This window comes from Gigantopelta aegis, chromosome 8 (assembly GCF_016097555.1).
Source record: "Gigantopelta aegis isolate Gae_Host chromosome 8, Gae_host_genome, whole genome shotgun sequence".
Taxonomy (NCBI): Eukaryota; Metazoa; Mollusca; class Gastropoda; order Neomphalida; family Peltospiridae; genus Gigantopelta; species Gigantopelta aegis.
This window is the reverse complement of record NC_054706.1, coordinates 55,056,150-55,072,302: the sequence shown is the minus strand read 5'-3', so window position 1 is coordinate 55,072,302 and position 16,153 is coordinate 55,056,150. Positions and strand designations below refer to the sequence as shown.

At 33.8% G+C, this 16,153-nt stretch overlaps 1 protein-coding gene across 4 annotated transcripts in view; it reads left to right on the top strand.

Annotated features, from left to right (window-relative positions):
- The window catches only part of LOC121378318 (IQ domain-containing protein E-like), a 38,627-nt gene that overhangs the window by 7,757 nt on the left and 14,717 nt on the right, over nucleotides 1-16,153 (top strand). For 2 of the 4 annotated variants that reach the window (XM_041506431.1, XM_041506429.1), the window contains exons 6-19: nucleotides 261-350; nucleotides 992-1,123; nucleotides 1,965-2,038; nucleotides 2,775-2,852; nucleotides 3,040-3,075; nucleotides 3,647-3,768; nucleotides 4,480-4,599; nucleotides 4,967-5,127; nucleotides 6,411-6,469; nucleotides 7,682-7,763; nucleotides 8,400-8,544; nucleotides 9,276-9,335; nucleotides 12,944-13,061; nucleotides 13,959-14,054. In XM_041506431.1, the coding sequence (XP_041362365.1) occupies nucleotides 261-350; nucleotides 992-1,123; nucleotides 1,965-2,038; nucleotides 2,775-2,852; nucleotides 3,040-3,075; nucleotides 3,647-3,768; nucleotides 4,480-4,599; nucleotides 4,967-5,127; nucleotides 6,411-6,469; nucleotides 7,682-7,763; nucleotides 8,400-8,544; nucleotides 9,276-9,335; nucleotides 12,944-13,061; nucleotides 13,959-14,054 (1,373 nt within the window). The remainder of the gene's footprint in view (nucleotides 1-260; nucleotides 351-991; nucleotides 1,124-1,964; nucleotides 2,039-2,774; nucleotides 2,853-3,039; nucleotides 3,076-3,646; nucleotides 3,769-4,479; nucleotides 4,600-4,966; nucleotides 5,128-6,410; nucleotides 6,470-7,681; nucleotides 7,764-8,399; nucleotides 8,545-9,275; nucleotides 9,336-12,943; nucleotides 13,062-13,958; nucleotides 14,055-16,153) is intronic. The other 2 variants (XM_041506432.1, XM_041506430.1) reach the window with 1 other exon arrangement.

Genomic DNA, 16,153 nt, shown 5'->3' with positions numbered 1-16,153 from the left:
TAGTTAAAATGCATTAGATACACAAATATTCTTTTAAAAGCTTAAAATAATAATAATAATATTAATAAGTATACTGTAATTTTAGTGATTAAAAAAGTGAAATTAGCTTAAACTGTACACTGAATATAGTGTATGTAAACTCACTACAGACCTTTAAGTAAAATGTAATTCTTTAATTTTGTTGTTAGTAGACAAAACATGCCTGAGACAGGTGATCGTTAAAGTACATTATGTAACCTGATGTTTTTCTATGATTTCAGTTGGTATCGGCAGTGCAAAACATTCCGAGAGTCCTCGCCACAAAACACCAATTGAATATTGGCTGGATACTTTTAGAAAAACCGGTGGAGGTATTATTATTTTATAATTACAGACTTTTGTGGTACAATTCTATAATAGTAATATTGTAAATAATGATACCTGCCTACGGACAGCCCTTGAGTTTGAAAGTAGAATCAGGGTTAGTAATTGTCTTGATAAATCTCATTGGAGTCATAATACTGTGCTTTATGTGGAGGGATGTTTTCAATGATTTTGTAGTTGTATCATTGTGTATTAATATTTTATGGATTCTGTCTATACATGTAGAGATACAACTTTTTATGTTGACAGTAATTGGTATAGAACACGGGCATCAGAACTACAAAAAAATTCCGCATTTCTTATTATATTGCTTTTAGATTTTAATTTTTCATTCAGATCTTAAAACAGTACTGAAGGGAATTTCTTTTTTAATACTCTTATTGTTTTAATACCGACATGATTATTTTCTGTTAAAAAACGGATTTTCGCTTTTTACAATATTCCATTACCGATTTTTATTTTCCACTTGTTATAATTTTTAACAAGTGGCCATCTCTTAGTCTGCATTAACATCGCTCTATGTTCGAGTAAAATCTTCTCTTTTTTTCGGTAGGATGCACAATCATGTCTGTTTAATAATAAGGTTCATTTAATAATTATTATTATTTTTGTGTTTGTTTGTCTGCAGATAGTTCTACAATGAATACCTTCAGTGGTCTGAAGAAAACGGGTGACAAGAATCTTGCCTACTTGAGTACACCACACTATTTACGGCAGGTGGTCGGTATAGAAAAGACAGGAAAAAACAACAATGTCACAGGTTTGTGTTTTTATCTCATAATTTCTAGAGATTATAGCTGGATCCATAAAGAAACGGTTCTGAGACTGTAAATGAAACTAAAGCAGGCTTTCTGCCAGAAAATAATTTGAGGGTTTGTAATAAAAACAAAACAGATCATAAGTGGTTGTGGGTTTCAAATCATTTAGTGCTCGCTTGATGCGCGGTCGGTACTGGTATCGATCCCAGTTGGTGGGCCCATTGGGCTATTTCTCGTTCCAGCCAGTGCACCACGACTGGTATATCAAAGGCTGTGGTATGTGCTATCCTGTCTTTGAAATGATCCCTTGCTGTTAATCGAAAAGAGTAGCTCATGAAGTGGTGACAGTGGGTTTCCTCTCTCAATATCTGTGTGCTCTTTTAACCATATGTCTGACATCAAATAACCATAAATTAAATGTGTTGAGTGCGTCGTTAAATAAAATATTTCCTTCCTTCAAATCTTTTAAAATTGGACACTGCATTTCATAGACTTTGACAAATTTTAAACAGCAGCTCTTTCATTCTAATCTTTCTAAAAATTATAAAAATGTTTCCATTAATTTACAGATTTCAGGGTATGTAATTTTACCCTTCATACCCTCTGGCAGAAACCCTGAAAAGGTGTATAAAAATAGTTTTATTATGATCGTGGTCATGTTTTATGTAAGTTCTTTGTATTGCCATGACATTTAATCTTAATTACCATGGTGTTTATGCTCAAAACAGTACCAGTTTATTACAGGAAATAAATTGACTAGTATTTGTTTTTTTAGTGTAATCAGTTTTTATGATCATACATTAGTGATTCTAAGATTCCTATTTTGAATTATTAAATTTGCAGCAAAACCTTCAGCAGGGACGCCTGCCTACAAAACCCAGGAAGAATACTACGATGAAGTGCTGAGTCTGAGAAAGGTAATAATGAGTTACGTACAGCTGCTAACCATTATCATGGTTTTTGTTTTGTTTTACCCGGTAATGGTTTGGATGGTTCCAGCAAAGTGGACATACTTCAAGAAGATTTTTTTTCTCTCTCTCTCTCTGTCAGTTTGTGCTCCCAAAGCATCCATGTTTAGGACATTTAGTGAAAAAATTACTTTTAAACATATTGACCAACACTGCAGTTATTATAATAATTCATGTTATATTATTTGGAAGACATTTTAAAATGTGTGTCTTAAAGCTGCCAATTCAAGTATATTTACAACAACAAAAATTCATCATTAAGAATGGATCTACCACATAATTTTTTTTCTAGAGATGCCTATTTTTCAGATCGTTTGCAGTCACTAAGCTACATGTAGGTACCAATAAAATGCATCAATGGTCAAAACGTGGGACACCTTCTGCACTATTTACTGTGACAAAGGATTACAAAACATTGCTGCAATCTAGTATGTTGTATCAAAGCAGTCTAGTATGTACATTGATAACAAAAACTCACACATTTATTAAAACAAGCAAGGTATGTTGATATTTTGCTTTTGGAAACAATGTTACAAGATGGAGAGGCTAGATTGCTGTGTTAATATCAGTGTTGATATTCTGATCTAATTTTATTTTGTACTATAAAGTAAGATGCTACAATATGTTAGAATCAGGCTTCATCAGATGTTAAGAGACTGATGTCATTTGGTTTCTTTTGTTTCAGAAAATCAGTGGTTTGAACCAGGACTTTGCTACCATGAAGGCCAAGGTCAGAAGGTTGGAAGAGGACAACATTAAAAAGGTTTGTTGTGACCATTGTTTGATAGTGATTCATTTTCTGGGGGGGGGGGGGGGGGGGGGGGGGGGGGGGGGGTTATGACGTGTTACTTGATTAGCTTGCTAATAAATGATGGATTTGTAGTCTTATCTAATTGTACATTTTCTATTCTTAACAGAAAATAAAAAATGTTTATATTTTACATTTTTAGGAAAAAGAAATTGAGAACCTGCTGAACCCTTCAAAGGTAAAACCTAAGTTGGAATTGTTCTCTTTAATCATTTAATACATATAATTGTATTATTTGTTGTATATTCATAACACTTCCTAAACAAAGTTAATATTTAAGATTTGTCAATGTTTTGCTTTTGAATGATAAAGAAAGGAAAGAGACATTAACCTTTGTTTTAACAACATATCAGCACATTTTAAACTACAACTTATTATTTCGAGACGGGGAGGAGAGGGAGGGGGGTAATGTCTTGCCATTACATTGGTTTTCTCAAATAAATAGTAACCTGAAATCTATATAAATGCACAGCACAAAGCACAGCGTTTTATATACCAGTTGTGGAACACTGGTTGTGACAGGAAAAGAACAGATGTATCCACCAAAAGTTGATAGATCTATGATTGATTGCATGTAAGGCAAGTGCTCTATCACGAAGCTACACCCTTGCCAATGATAAACTCGTTTCATAGAGATAGTAAAACTGGTGCACACACATTTTTATTGCATCAAATATAAAATAAATGGTTGATGTTTTTGAAACATTATAAAGCCAGATTATTTATTAATTATTTTGTTTATTTTCCAGAGCGATGAATTGCGGAGGACACTTGGTGATAAAAAACCAGACTCTGGGGCTGTTATACATAGTCTTAAACAGAAAATACTGAAACTGGAAGTACAGCTCCGCGAAAAAGAACAGTCACATGTGTATGTTTATGTGTAGTAGTCTGTGTGGTTAGGAGAGATAAGAATGTAAACAGAATTTTAAAAAAACGTTTAAGTGTAGCAATAACAGGATTTCTTGAGTACAGTTTGCAGCCACTTAACCAAATAATAAAACTGTTTCTTTTTAAGGATGGTTTAAAATAATTATTTCCTTTTTTTTTCTTCTTTTTTTTACAAATAATGCAATAATCCAAGTTGTACAAGCAACCTTTGCTTGATGCTTTGAGCAATCAAGTATATTATTAGGACAAAGTAGTATTTAATTTATAGCTAATTTATTTCACTCTATCCATACATGTATGTTAACTCTTTTAATTAAGCTTTCTTAACTGCAAAGTATGTCTTCCAGTTTACTGTTTAAGTTGAATGCCAAGTATTGAGCACATAAAACTTCTAAATGAGTTGAAAATATACAATAAAACACTGGAATCAAGTGGTGTGGTTTGGGGTATGTGTTGTTACAACATAATATTATATTCCTCTCTGTTAATCTACCATTTTAGTAGCCGATCATTTGGTAAATATTTTACTTTAAGATGTTTTATTGGGAAAGAGAAATTAAGACTGGAAAATAAAGGGAATCAAAAGTGATTCCCATTTTTTGTTACTGTCTTTAATTCACAGCTTGTAACTCTTTTTAATGACAGTTACTGATTGCTTTTAGTAATTTTTGACTGCTTTCTTTTGTCACAGTAAACTCGCTGCTGAGCTGAAGACCACAAAGATTGACGAGATGAAGGCACAGATGGAAGTGTTTTACCAGGAGATTTATCGCCTTCAGCACTCTAAAGACACCGGCACAGATAAGGGGAGGTAATGTGTCATGATATTTCAGAATATTTTATTATTATAATAATAATTATACTGTTAGGAGATTTTAGGGTGTGTTTTTCCTTTTTGTTATTGTTTTTTTGTGGGTGGTGGTTTTTTGTGGGGGAAGGAGATTTTATTTAATGTTCGTCGGTCTAGCTTAGAATGTTTTATTTTAGTGTTTTAAAAGCATTTTAATGTTTATTAGTGTTTAGAAGCAAGTTTTCAAAGTTAAGAGGTAGCTACAACAGCTTTAAATGAAGCTAACCATCTAATGTAAATTTACACCATTAGAAATTGGCTCCAGATTCTTAACTGTAAGGGTGACCTACCAGTTTTTAAAAGCTTACAAGTTTTCTCTTATTTGTAGCCGGTCTGGGCGAGAAAGCAGCACGAAGGTGGCTGCCCTGAACGAGACAGTGATCAGGCTGAGTAAGACCAATGAGCAGCTACAGCTAGAAAACAAAGGCTTAAAGGCAGATCTGTTGAGAGTACAGGAGAATGGAGTGGATCCAGCAGTAGGAGGAAGAGGTAAGATATATCAGACTTCAGGAGGGTGGAGTGGATCCAGCAGTAGGAAGAAGAGGTAAGATATATCAGACTTCAGGAGGGTGGAGTGGATCCAGCAGTAGGAAGAAGAGGTAAGATATATAAGACTTCAGGAGGGTGGAGTGGATTCAGCAGTAGGAAGAAGAGGTAAGATATATCAGACTTCAGGAGGGTGGAGTGGATTCAACAGTAGGCAGAAGAGGTAAGATATATCAGACTTCAGGAGGGTGGAGTGGATCCAGCAGTAGGAAGAAGAGGTAAGATATATCAGACTTCAGGAGGGTGGAGTGGATTCAGCAGTAGGAAGAAGAGGTAAGATATATCAGACTTCAGGAGGGTGGAGTGGATCCAGCAGTAGGAAGAAGAGGTAAGATATATAAGACTTCAGGATGGTGGAGTGGATTCAGCAGTAGGAAGAAGAGGTAAGATATATCAGACTTCATGAGGGTGGAGTGGATTCAGCAGTAGGAAGAAGAGGTAAGATATATCAGACTTCAGGAGAATGGAGTGGATTTCAGGATGCCAGTTTAAAAATAGTTTATATCTCTTATTTTTAGTTCTTACCCTCTGTGTGGATATTATATGGCACTGAGGTAGATAATTGCAGACAGGCAGAACTCATTTATATCAACAAGGCTGAATGCTAGTGCCAGCTGAGAGGGCTAGAGAAATACTCAGTCTCGTTGTAACAGTCTAGAAGTGTTTTATTATGTTTTCTTACACACCCTTTTGGTGAGAACATCATTAGTTATTTTTGATAACACATACTTGTTTACACATGTACATGTGTTAACAATTTCAAGACATACGACTGGCTACTCCTTGGTGATGACCAGGTCACCAATGCCATACATCCAATTAAAAAACCCCAGCACAATCGAAATTGATTACATTGTGATGTATAGTTAACCTGACAATCATTTCTCTGTGATGTTTAAGTTAGCTACAAGTGCAAGGACTAAATAACTTTTAAGTTGAAAAAGATGTTAAAATTTGCTTAAAAACTGTTTTTTTGAGGATATGTAAGAAATAGAATAATACATTTGTGTCCTTACATACCATTTATCTTACAACTCTTTATTTAAAACGTATCAAACGTATTAAAACATATCAAACTTGCTTTCACTCGTTTAAAAACAACTCATTGTAAGTTAAATGGTATCTAACGGCCACTCATGTATTATTCTCTATATATAACTTGAAGCATGTTCGGTGTGACAGCGTTTTATTATCTGTATGTTATAGTGTTGTGTATTATTTTTCAGGAGAGTACCAGGACATGAACAGACGAGAGTTACTGGCTGAAATTGCAAGGTTGAAGAAGGTGAGGTTGAATTGAAAAAAGTTGTCTTTTTTAAGTGTTAATATAGTAATATTTTTAGCAAAAATTATGTAATGATATGCAAAGATCGATATGAAAAAATATCATTGTTTGAAAAGTTCAACATTGTTTTCATGGCTACTGAACAGTGTATTGTGCAGTTTTGTTATGTTTACTTAATTTTACAAAATGAATTGATGGATGAAGATAAACTTTGAAATATATATGATATTGTATTCTGATACTGTTTGGCGTGGGATATAGCCCAGTAGTAAAGTGTTCGTTTGATGCGCGGTCGGTCTAGGATTGATTCCCTTCGGTGGACCCATTGGGCTATTTCTTGTTCCAACCAGTGCTCCACAGCTGGTTTTAACAATGGCCATGGTATGTACTGTCCTGTCTGTAGGATGGTGCATATAAAAGATCCCCTGCCGCTAATCGAAAAGAGTAGTCCATGAAGTGGTGACAGTGTGTTTCCTCTCTCAATATCTGTGTGGTCCTTAACCATATGTCTGACACCATATAACCGTAAATAAAAAGGTCTTGAGTGCGTCGTTAAATAAAACATTTCCTTCCTTCCTTCCTTCTAATACTGTTTTGTGTCAGAGATCAAAGATTATAACCATTAAGTGACATTAGTATCAAAATAACATTATGGCAATGTAGTATGTACCTATAGTCCTTCCAACAGAGAATGCCTTTTTCATACTATAGAATTTACTACACGTTATTTATTTCTGAGCCAATTAATTTCTAGATTGCACACAAAAGTAGGTAGTTGTTTTGGGGTGGGGTTTTTTACCATACTTTTCTTCTTGCCTCAAACCAAACTGAAATTATTTACAAAAAAAACATTCTCTTACGATGATGGGACAGACTATAGTATATAATTTTTTACAAATGGATTTGTGAACAGGAACCATGATAGGTTTTGCATGTCACTATAATTGGTTATCAGTTATTAATTTAAAATGCCAATTGTATCACAAACCCATTTTCTTAACTCTGTTGCGACTGGATATCTTTTTGAATGGAGACTTAATTAAAACATATATTTCTTATAAAATTTTCATAAAAATTTCCTCATTGTGGTGGGATAATTATTAATCTAATATTTTTTTTTAAAGTTTAGTGATTGTTTTTAGCAAGTAATGTTTTATCTCATTATGCACGACTACATGTATATTCATGTATGGTTTGTGATTCTTGTTGTAGCGAGCGGAAAAAGCAGAGAGACGTTTTGAAACAGATAGTCTTTCAATGATCTCATTTGACAGTAGGAGAGGAGAAGTGGCGGGTGAGAAATTAATATTTTTCACTACTTTAATAAGAAAAAAAGAAAAAGTTATATTTAAACGGAATATAGTATGAGAAAAATTTGATGGTTTAGATTCTAGTGTGTCCATTTAAACAGTGTGAGATAGGATTTTGTAGTGTCACAGATCGTATTGTGATTTGTTATTTAATCCTTTAGGTTACACCAATTTTCAGGTGTAGATTAAAGGACTAAGACAAGCCTCACTTTTCGTCAAATTCCACAGAACTCCATTTTCATTCCCATAACTTTACGTCATGAAAATGTTTTAAGAATCATCTTTTTGACAGTGCTAATTACCAATTATTTCAGAATTTGATGTTAATAAATAATCTAATTATTACTTGGACATGAAAATTGTATTCTTATTTAGGTATACCCTGAACATTGTTCATGCTTTGTTTTAATTGTGTGGGTTTTTTTAAATGATATTGATGATTGGTATTATGGGAATGTACATGCAATTGGATTCCACAATTTTCATTCATTTATGGTAACATTATGTAAATGGAATTCTGTGGAATTCTTGTTAAGGTTAGTCTTTTCAGCTAGATTTGTACATATTCTACCAGAATAGAAACGAGGTGAGCTGCCTGCATTTTTTGTTTGTCATTGCAGGTAAAATAGTTCTACAGGGTACAATGGAAGAGCGACTTCACCAGTTGGACGAACGAGAAACGGAACTGTTGGAGGAAATAGAGAAACAGAAAAGTCTTATCAAGAGATTAAAGGAAGAACTAAGTCGATACAGGGGTCATAAAGAGTAAGTTAATGCACAAATCACAGAACTATCTTAGCCATTGGTTGGTTGTGGTTCAGTAATGGTGTGCCTATCTGAGGTGTGATCGATCGATGCCTCTCCATGGAACGTTTTTTGTTCAGTATTGTGTCGCGATTTACTGTACAAATTTCAGAGATTGCACCACAATTCTAAAACATTAAAAAGTAGTTATTAATAAGTTTTTAATCACTTAACCATTGCTGATCAAAATTTTGAAAACAAAATATTACCTGCCCTCGTTGGACTTTTACACTCACTTTGACGAAGTCAAGAGGTGAGATATAGGTGTTAGTTTTCTGACAGTGTCGGAGATGGAGTTAACTTTTACTTTTAGCTCGGCATTACGTTTTCACATTTAGCTCCATTGTCACCAATTATAAGTCCTAGCTCTATGAAACTTTGTTTATACTTGCATTTATGAAAATTTATTAAAACTTTTAAAGATTTTTTTTTTTTTTTTTGGAGGGGTGGTCTTTAAGAAGTAAAAAGAGGTATAAGTATTACTTTTCTGACGACAGTGGTGTCAACCTTTAGGTTAAAGTTTCACATTTAGATCAGTTTCTCACAAACTATAAGTCCTAGGTGAATGAAACATGGTTTATTGTCGCACCTATGCAGTGTTCTAGCTAATATTAATCAGCCTGTTTTTGGCCAGTTTGCTAGTGTCTTTAAAACAAAGGTAATGATGTGTACATTTTTGTTTTTGTTTTCAGTATAAGTTCGAAGCCTCCAACACCTCGGTCATCGAGAACAGCACCACAGAAAGCTCCACGGTACAGCTTTCTATTGGTTCATTTGTAATTCAGCCATTTTTACTTGATATTCAAATTTATATTTATCCTATAATGTACCCATAATATCCATGGGTTTACCCTATAACTTACTCATAATATCCATGGGTTTATCCTATAACTTACTCATAATATCCATGGGTTTATCCTATAACTTACTCATAATATCCATGGGTTTATCCTATAACTTACTCATAATATCCATGGGTTTATCCTATAACTTACTCATAATATCCATGGGTTTATCCTATAACTTACTCATATAATATCCATGGGTTTACCCTATAACTTACTCATAATATCCATGGGTTTATCCTATAACTTACTCATAATATCCATGGGTTTATCCTATAACTTACTCATAATATCCATATGTTTATCCTATAACTTACTCATAATATCCATGGGTTTATCCTATAATTTACCCATAATATCCATGGGTTTACCCTATAACTTACCCATAATATTCATATGTTTATCCTATAACTTACTCATAATATCCATGGGTTTATCCTATAACTTACTCATAATATCCATGGGTTTATCCTATAACTTACTCATAATATCCATGGGTTTATCCTATAACTTACTCATAATATCCATGGGTTTATCCTATAACTTACTCATAATATCCATGGGTTTATCCTATAACTTACTCATATAATATCCATGGGTTTACCCTATAACTTACTCATAATATCCATGGGTTTATCCTATAACTTACTCATAATATCCATGGGTTTATCCTATAACTTACTCATAATATCCATATGTTTATCCTATAACTTACTCATAATATCCATGGGTTTATCCTATAATTTACCCATAATATCCATGGGTTTACCCTATAACTTACCCATAATATTCATATGTTTATCCTATAACTTACTCATAATATCCATGGGTTTATCCTATAACTTACCCGTAATATCCATGGGTTTATCCTATAACTTACCCGTAATATCCATGGGTTTATCCTATAACTTACCCGTAATATCCATATGTTTATCCTATAACTTACTCATAATATCCATGGGTTTATCCTATAACTTACTCATAATATCCATATGTTTATCCTATAACTTACTCATAATATCCATGGGTTTATCCTATAACTTACTCATAATATCCATATGTTTATCCTATAACTTACTCATAATATCCATGGGTTTATCCTATAACTTACTCGTAATATCCATGGGTTTATCCTATAACTTACTCGTAATATCCATGGGTTTATCCTATAACTTACTCGTAATATCCATGGGTTTATCCTATAACTTACCCGTAATATCCATGGGTTTATCCTATAACTTACCCGTAATATCCATGGGTTTACCCTATAACTTACCCGTAATATCCATGGGTTTACCCTATAACTTACCCGTAATATCCATATGTTTATCCTATAACTTACTCATAATATCCATGGGTTTATCCTATAACTTACTCATAATATCCATGGGTTTATCCTATAACTTACTCATAATATCCATGGGTTTATCCTATAACTTGCTCATAATATCCATGGGTTTATCCTATAACTTACTCATAATATCCATGGGTTTATCCTATAACTTACCCGTAATATCCATGGGTTTATCCTATAACTTACCCGTAATATCCATATGTTTATCCTATAACTTACTCATAATATCCATGGGTTTATCCTATAACTTACCCGTAATATCCATGGGTTTATCCTATAACTTACTCATAATATCCATGGGTTTATCCTATAAGTTACCCGTAATATCCATGGGTTTATCCTATAACTTACTCATAATATCCATGGGTTTATCCTATAACTTACTCATAATATCCATGGGTTTATCCTATAACTTACTCATAATATCCATGGGTTTATCCTATAACTTACCCGTAATATCCATGGGTTTATCCTATAACTTACCCGTAATATCCATATGTTTATCCTATAACTTACTCATAATATCCATGGGTTTATCCTATAACTTACCCGTAATATCCATGGGTTTATCCTATAACTTACTCATAATATCCATGGGTTTATCCTATAAGTTACCCGTAATATCCATGGGTTTATCCTATAACTTACTCATAATATCCATGGGTTTATCCTATAACTTACTCATAATATCCATGGGTTTATCCTATAACTTACTCATAATATCCATGGGTTTATCCTATAACTTACTCATAATATCCATGGGTTTATCCTATAACTTACCCGTAATATCCATGGGTTTATCCTATAACTTACTCATAATATCCATGGGTTTACCCTATAACTTACCCGTAATATCCATATGTTTATCCTATAACTTACTCATAATATCCATGGGTTTATCCTATAACTTACTCATAATATCCATGGGTTTACCCTATAACTTACCCGTAATATCCATATGTTTATCCTATAACTTACTCATAATATCCATGGGTTTATCCTATAACTTACTCATAATATCCATGGGTTTATCCTATAACTTACTCATAATATCCATGGGTTTATCCTATAACTTACCCGTAATATCCTTGGGATTATCCTATAACTTACCCATAATATCCATACCATAAACTCATTTGATATTTTCATGTTTTACATTGTTTAATATGCCTATTGCTGTCAATGGGGAATTTGTTTACAAACCAACAAGACATGTACACCTGAGCGTAACATTTTGATAAGATTTAGTTAAAGTGCGTTACTAAAAATTACATGTACACCAATCATGAACATAATATAATCAAGTCTTAGCAAAAATATTAAAAACATATTTTGTTAAGTTATTGACTAACTTTAATAATAAGAATTAACTTCAAGTATTTTTCACTTAATGCAAGCATGAATTAAAAACAACTTTTCTTTTCACATTACCTGTCCTCAAAACAAGTGCACTCTCCCCCCCCCCCCCCCCCCCCCCCAACTATTTTTCGTTTATAGGTATTTCCCCATTTCAATGTCACAGACTTTTGTTTCACTCTATTGTAACTTTATTCAAATGTGTTACAGGTGTTGTAAATTAACTAAACTTAGTGTCCATTTTCACTTGTCGAAACTAGGGTCTGCAACTTTAAAGCTGTTCAAATATTCTCGCACACCGGCCTCGGTGGTATAGTGGTTATACCATCAGACTTCTGACTGGTAGGTACTGGGTTCATATCCCACCTGAGGCAATGGGGGATTTTTCATGCCAATCCCGGCTCCAACATAGAGTGAGTGCACGGCTAGGCTCAATGAGGAGATGTAAGGCCACATAGAAAGAGTTTTACCCACTTTACGGGTGCGATTATGGGTGTGTCTCTCGAGTGTATAACTCTACATGGGGGATGATTACTTGGCATGCACTGCAGGTTCCGTGTACCCCGGGCTTGGGTGATATCGAGATAGCTCAACTGACAGCTAGCGTGGAGCACGGACCTGTCAAGTAGTCCCATACTGAAATGGAAATACTGCGGCTTCACCATTCATCTCATCATCATCCATGTTTGTAATATCCAAAAAACAAAAACATAAATTCTTTATCTCTGTGTTTAATGTTTGTGGTGTTTGTTTTGGGTTTTTTTTTTTTTTTTAATTCTAGCACAAACTCTTTCATTTCTTACAGATCAGGGTCAATTGAAAAAGTCTTTGATAGAGAGGTGGAAGAGTTTTCAAAGAAACATGCAGCTAAAAGTATTCAGCAGACTTGGCGGCAACGACAGAACAGGAAAAGAGAGGAAGAGGTGAGTTTATGTTTTCTGTTTTATATTTCTCTGAACAAAATATGGCCGATATGGCCGGTACAGCCATGGCTGTACCAGTTTTTAGAGAGGTACGCATGGCTGTGCCACCTTTTTGTGTGTGTGTGTTTGGGGGGGGGGGGGGGGGGGGGGGGGGGGTACCACCATTCTATGAGTGTTTGTGGGTTATATTTGTTGTATCTGTGAAAATGTCCATTACAGGTTAATTTGAAAGGATAGTCTGGCAACCTCGAGCCGTACCACTAATTTAAACACATAAATCTATTTCGGTCCATTCTATATAACAGTAGAATGCCCAAAGTGGACATATTCTCTGATTTTAATTCCCACCCCACCCCACCCCACCCCTGCCATCCCATCTGGTGCCCCACAACTGGAAGATCAATGGCTGTGGTATGTGATATATCCATAGGATATTGTAGGTAAACCACAATATGGGTTAAAGCTTTAGAGAGGTCATGACCTCCTAATCAGTTGATCGACGATGTCATTCTGTATGACTCTGCATAGATCTCCATGCAAAAAGTCTGCATTTATCAATGAAACTATGCATTTCTGCTACACCAAACATTTTTCTTTGATTTTTACACAAACAAAACTTTACACATATCCATGGCTTAACAAAAGTATTCAAAATCGTATTTTGTTAATTATTGACTAACTTTAATTATAAGAATTGACCCACAAGTATTTTTCAATTTATTCAAGTATGAACTGCAAAAACCAAGTACGATTTTTGCATCCATGGGAATCTTTGTGATTTTATTTTGTTTATTTACAGTTATGTTACTTTTTACTGTGTCAGTCGTTATCACTCTCTTTTTTGTGTATATCTGTCTTCTGACATTTAGTTTTCTTACTCTACAAAAAAACTTGCAGAGAAAGTTCAATGAAAGTGTTGAAGCGCTGCGACAACAGAACGCTGCAAAAGTTATACAAAAGAGTTGGCGGAAACACGGCGAAGAAATGGAACGTGTATGACTATTGACAACTTTATTGTTTTGTTTATTCACCTGGCTCCATATTCATAAACGTACTTTAGTCAATGTATGATACTTATCTGTGTACTTTAGGTATGTATTTAGGTACCATACATTGACTTAAGTATGTTTATGAATACGGAGCCTGGTTACAACATTTATCTTTTTTTTATGCTTGGTCTTGCAAGTCAAAATGTCAGACCTATGACAGGAACAGAAATATGTTAAATTGTTAATAGTTTAACTAGTTCATTGTTTTACATATTATTTAGGATATGTATTCATCCCTAGTTGTAATTTTAGCACATTTTAAATGGCCCATGGAGCCGTTATAACTGTGGGGTGGGGGTGTTAGAAGTAGATCCAGGAAATATTGTACAAACCAAGTTTAATTAGTGGTTGAGAGTGGAGGCCACATTGCTATTTTTGAAAAATGTATATGTATAGTTTCTCTCTCCGAGCTGACTTTTCCATGACTATCTGACCCCTTAAAATATGTTTTTGCCATCTAATAAAGTCATACGGAACAACTCACGACTAGTCAGTTAAGTGGTAAACATGATAACAATAACATGCAATGTGACTATGGGACAGCCTTGATGCCCCTTCATATCCATATATAAGAATTACTTTGGGGGGTCTGAGTTTATCGACATATAACTCGCACATTACTAAGCTATGTGATTTTTTAAACTAAATCTGTGATGGTTATTCTTTTGATTTTATATATATATATATATATATATATATATATATATATATATATATATATACACATGCATATATAGTTATATATAGTTTTATAATACCCTTAATAAAATCAGTTCCTTTCTTCCTTTTCATTATCTGTTTTAAGTAGTGTAGTGACATCACTTTCTGCATTTTATCAAAGGTTAACAGTCATATTGTTTTAGTCACTTCGTCCTTTCAGAATCTAGAAACTTATGTAAGAGTAGAAAGTTTGTAATTATAAGAGAATAAAGCCCGAATTATAAGAGAATAAAGCCCACAAATAATGTATCGACACAGTATTGAGTATTTTATTTATTTGGCTTGTAAGGGACTTGCAAGACCAGTGTGTTAAATTTTGCATTTATTAAGCTTATAAAGAAATGCCTGCAGCACATCAGCCTTTGTCAGCTTGCATTTGTAACAATGCTTTTGATAGGCCTTTATGTGGAAAGGAAGTTGTGCTTAGAATGAATTTATTTAAATCAAGCATCATTTCAATATTTAAAAAAAATTAATAACACTTAATTTCTGATAATTATGTGTTGTATTACTTGCATCATAAAATTTGATTAAATAGTAAAATTTCTAAAAGAAACATTATTCAAAATGTCAAAAAAATTCTATATTGTATAGGCCCAATATGTATCACTTACTAACATATTTTTGTTTAAATTAAGTTATCATAAAATTTAGCTGACATGCAACTTATCTTTTATGCCTTTAAAAAAAAAAAAAAAAAAGACTAAGCAGGGGTGAAAATATGACTGTACCGACTGGTTTTTGCCAGTCAAGATCACCACTGACTGCGAGATTTATTTGCCTGTTTCTCTGTTGGGCAGGCACTTACTTTACATTTATACTTGCACATCAATTTGAGTCAAATATATTTTGAAAATTGATTCCACTCATTGTTTTAAAATAAAATTTAATTACATGTAACAAATTAATCAACACCTGTAAATAACATGATTTACCATATATGACTGATGTAAAAAAAACACAACCCCACTTCAATTTATTTACACAAGTATCACAGATGTAAGCTAAGATTAACATTAAGTGAACTACATGATTGTATAACACATATTTATGGTGTATTGCCACATTATAAATATGTTTCTTTTGTTATCACTTCATGTGTCCCTTTTATACGCCCGTCTATGATGGGTCGTATTATGGTATGGCATTGTCCGTCCATCCATCCGTACATCTGTCTTGTTAACGTTTTCTTGTCCGGACCATATCTTGCATACAGATGCATATAGGATTATCAAACTTCACATGTAGGAACAACTTGGGATGGTGGTTTGTTGCGTAATATTGCTAGGTCACTGTGACCTACTTTTCACGGTCTACTGCACA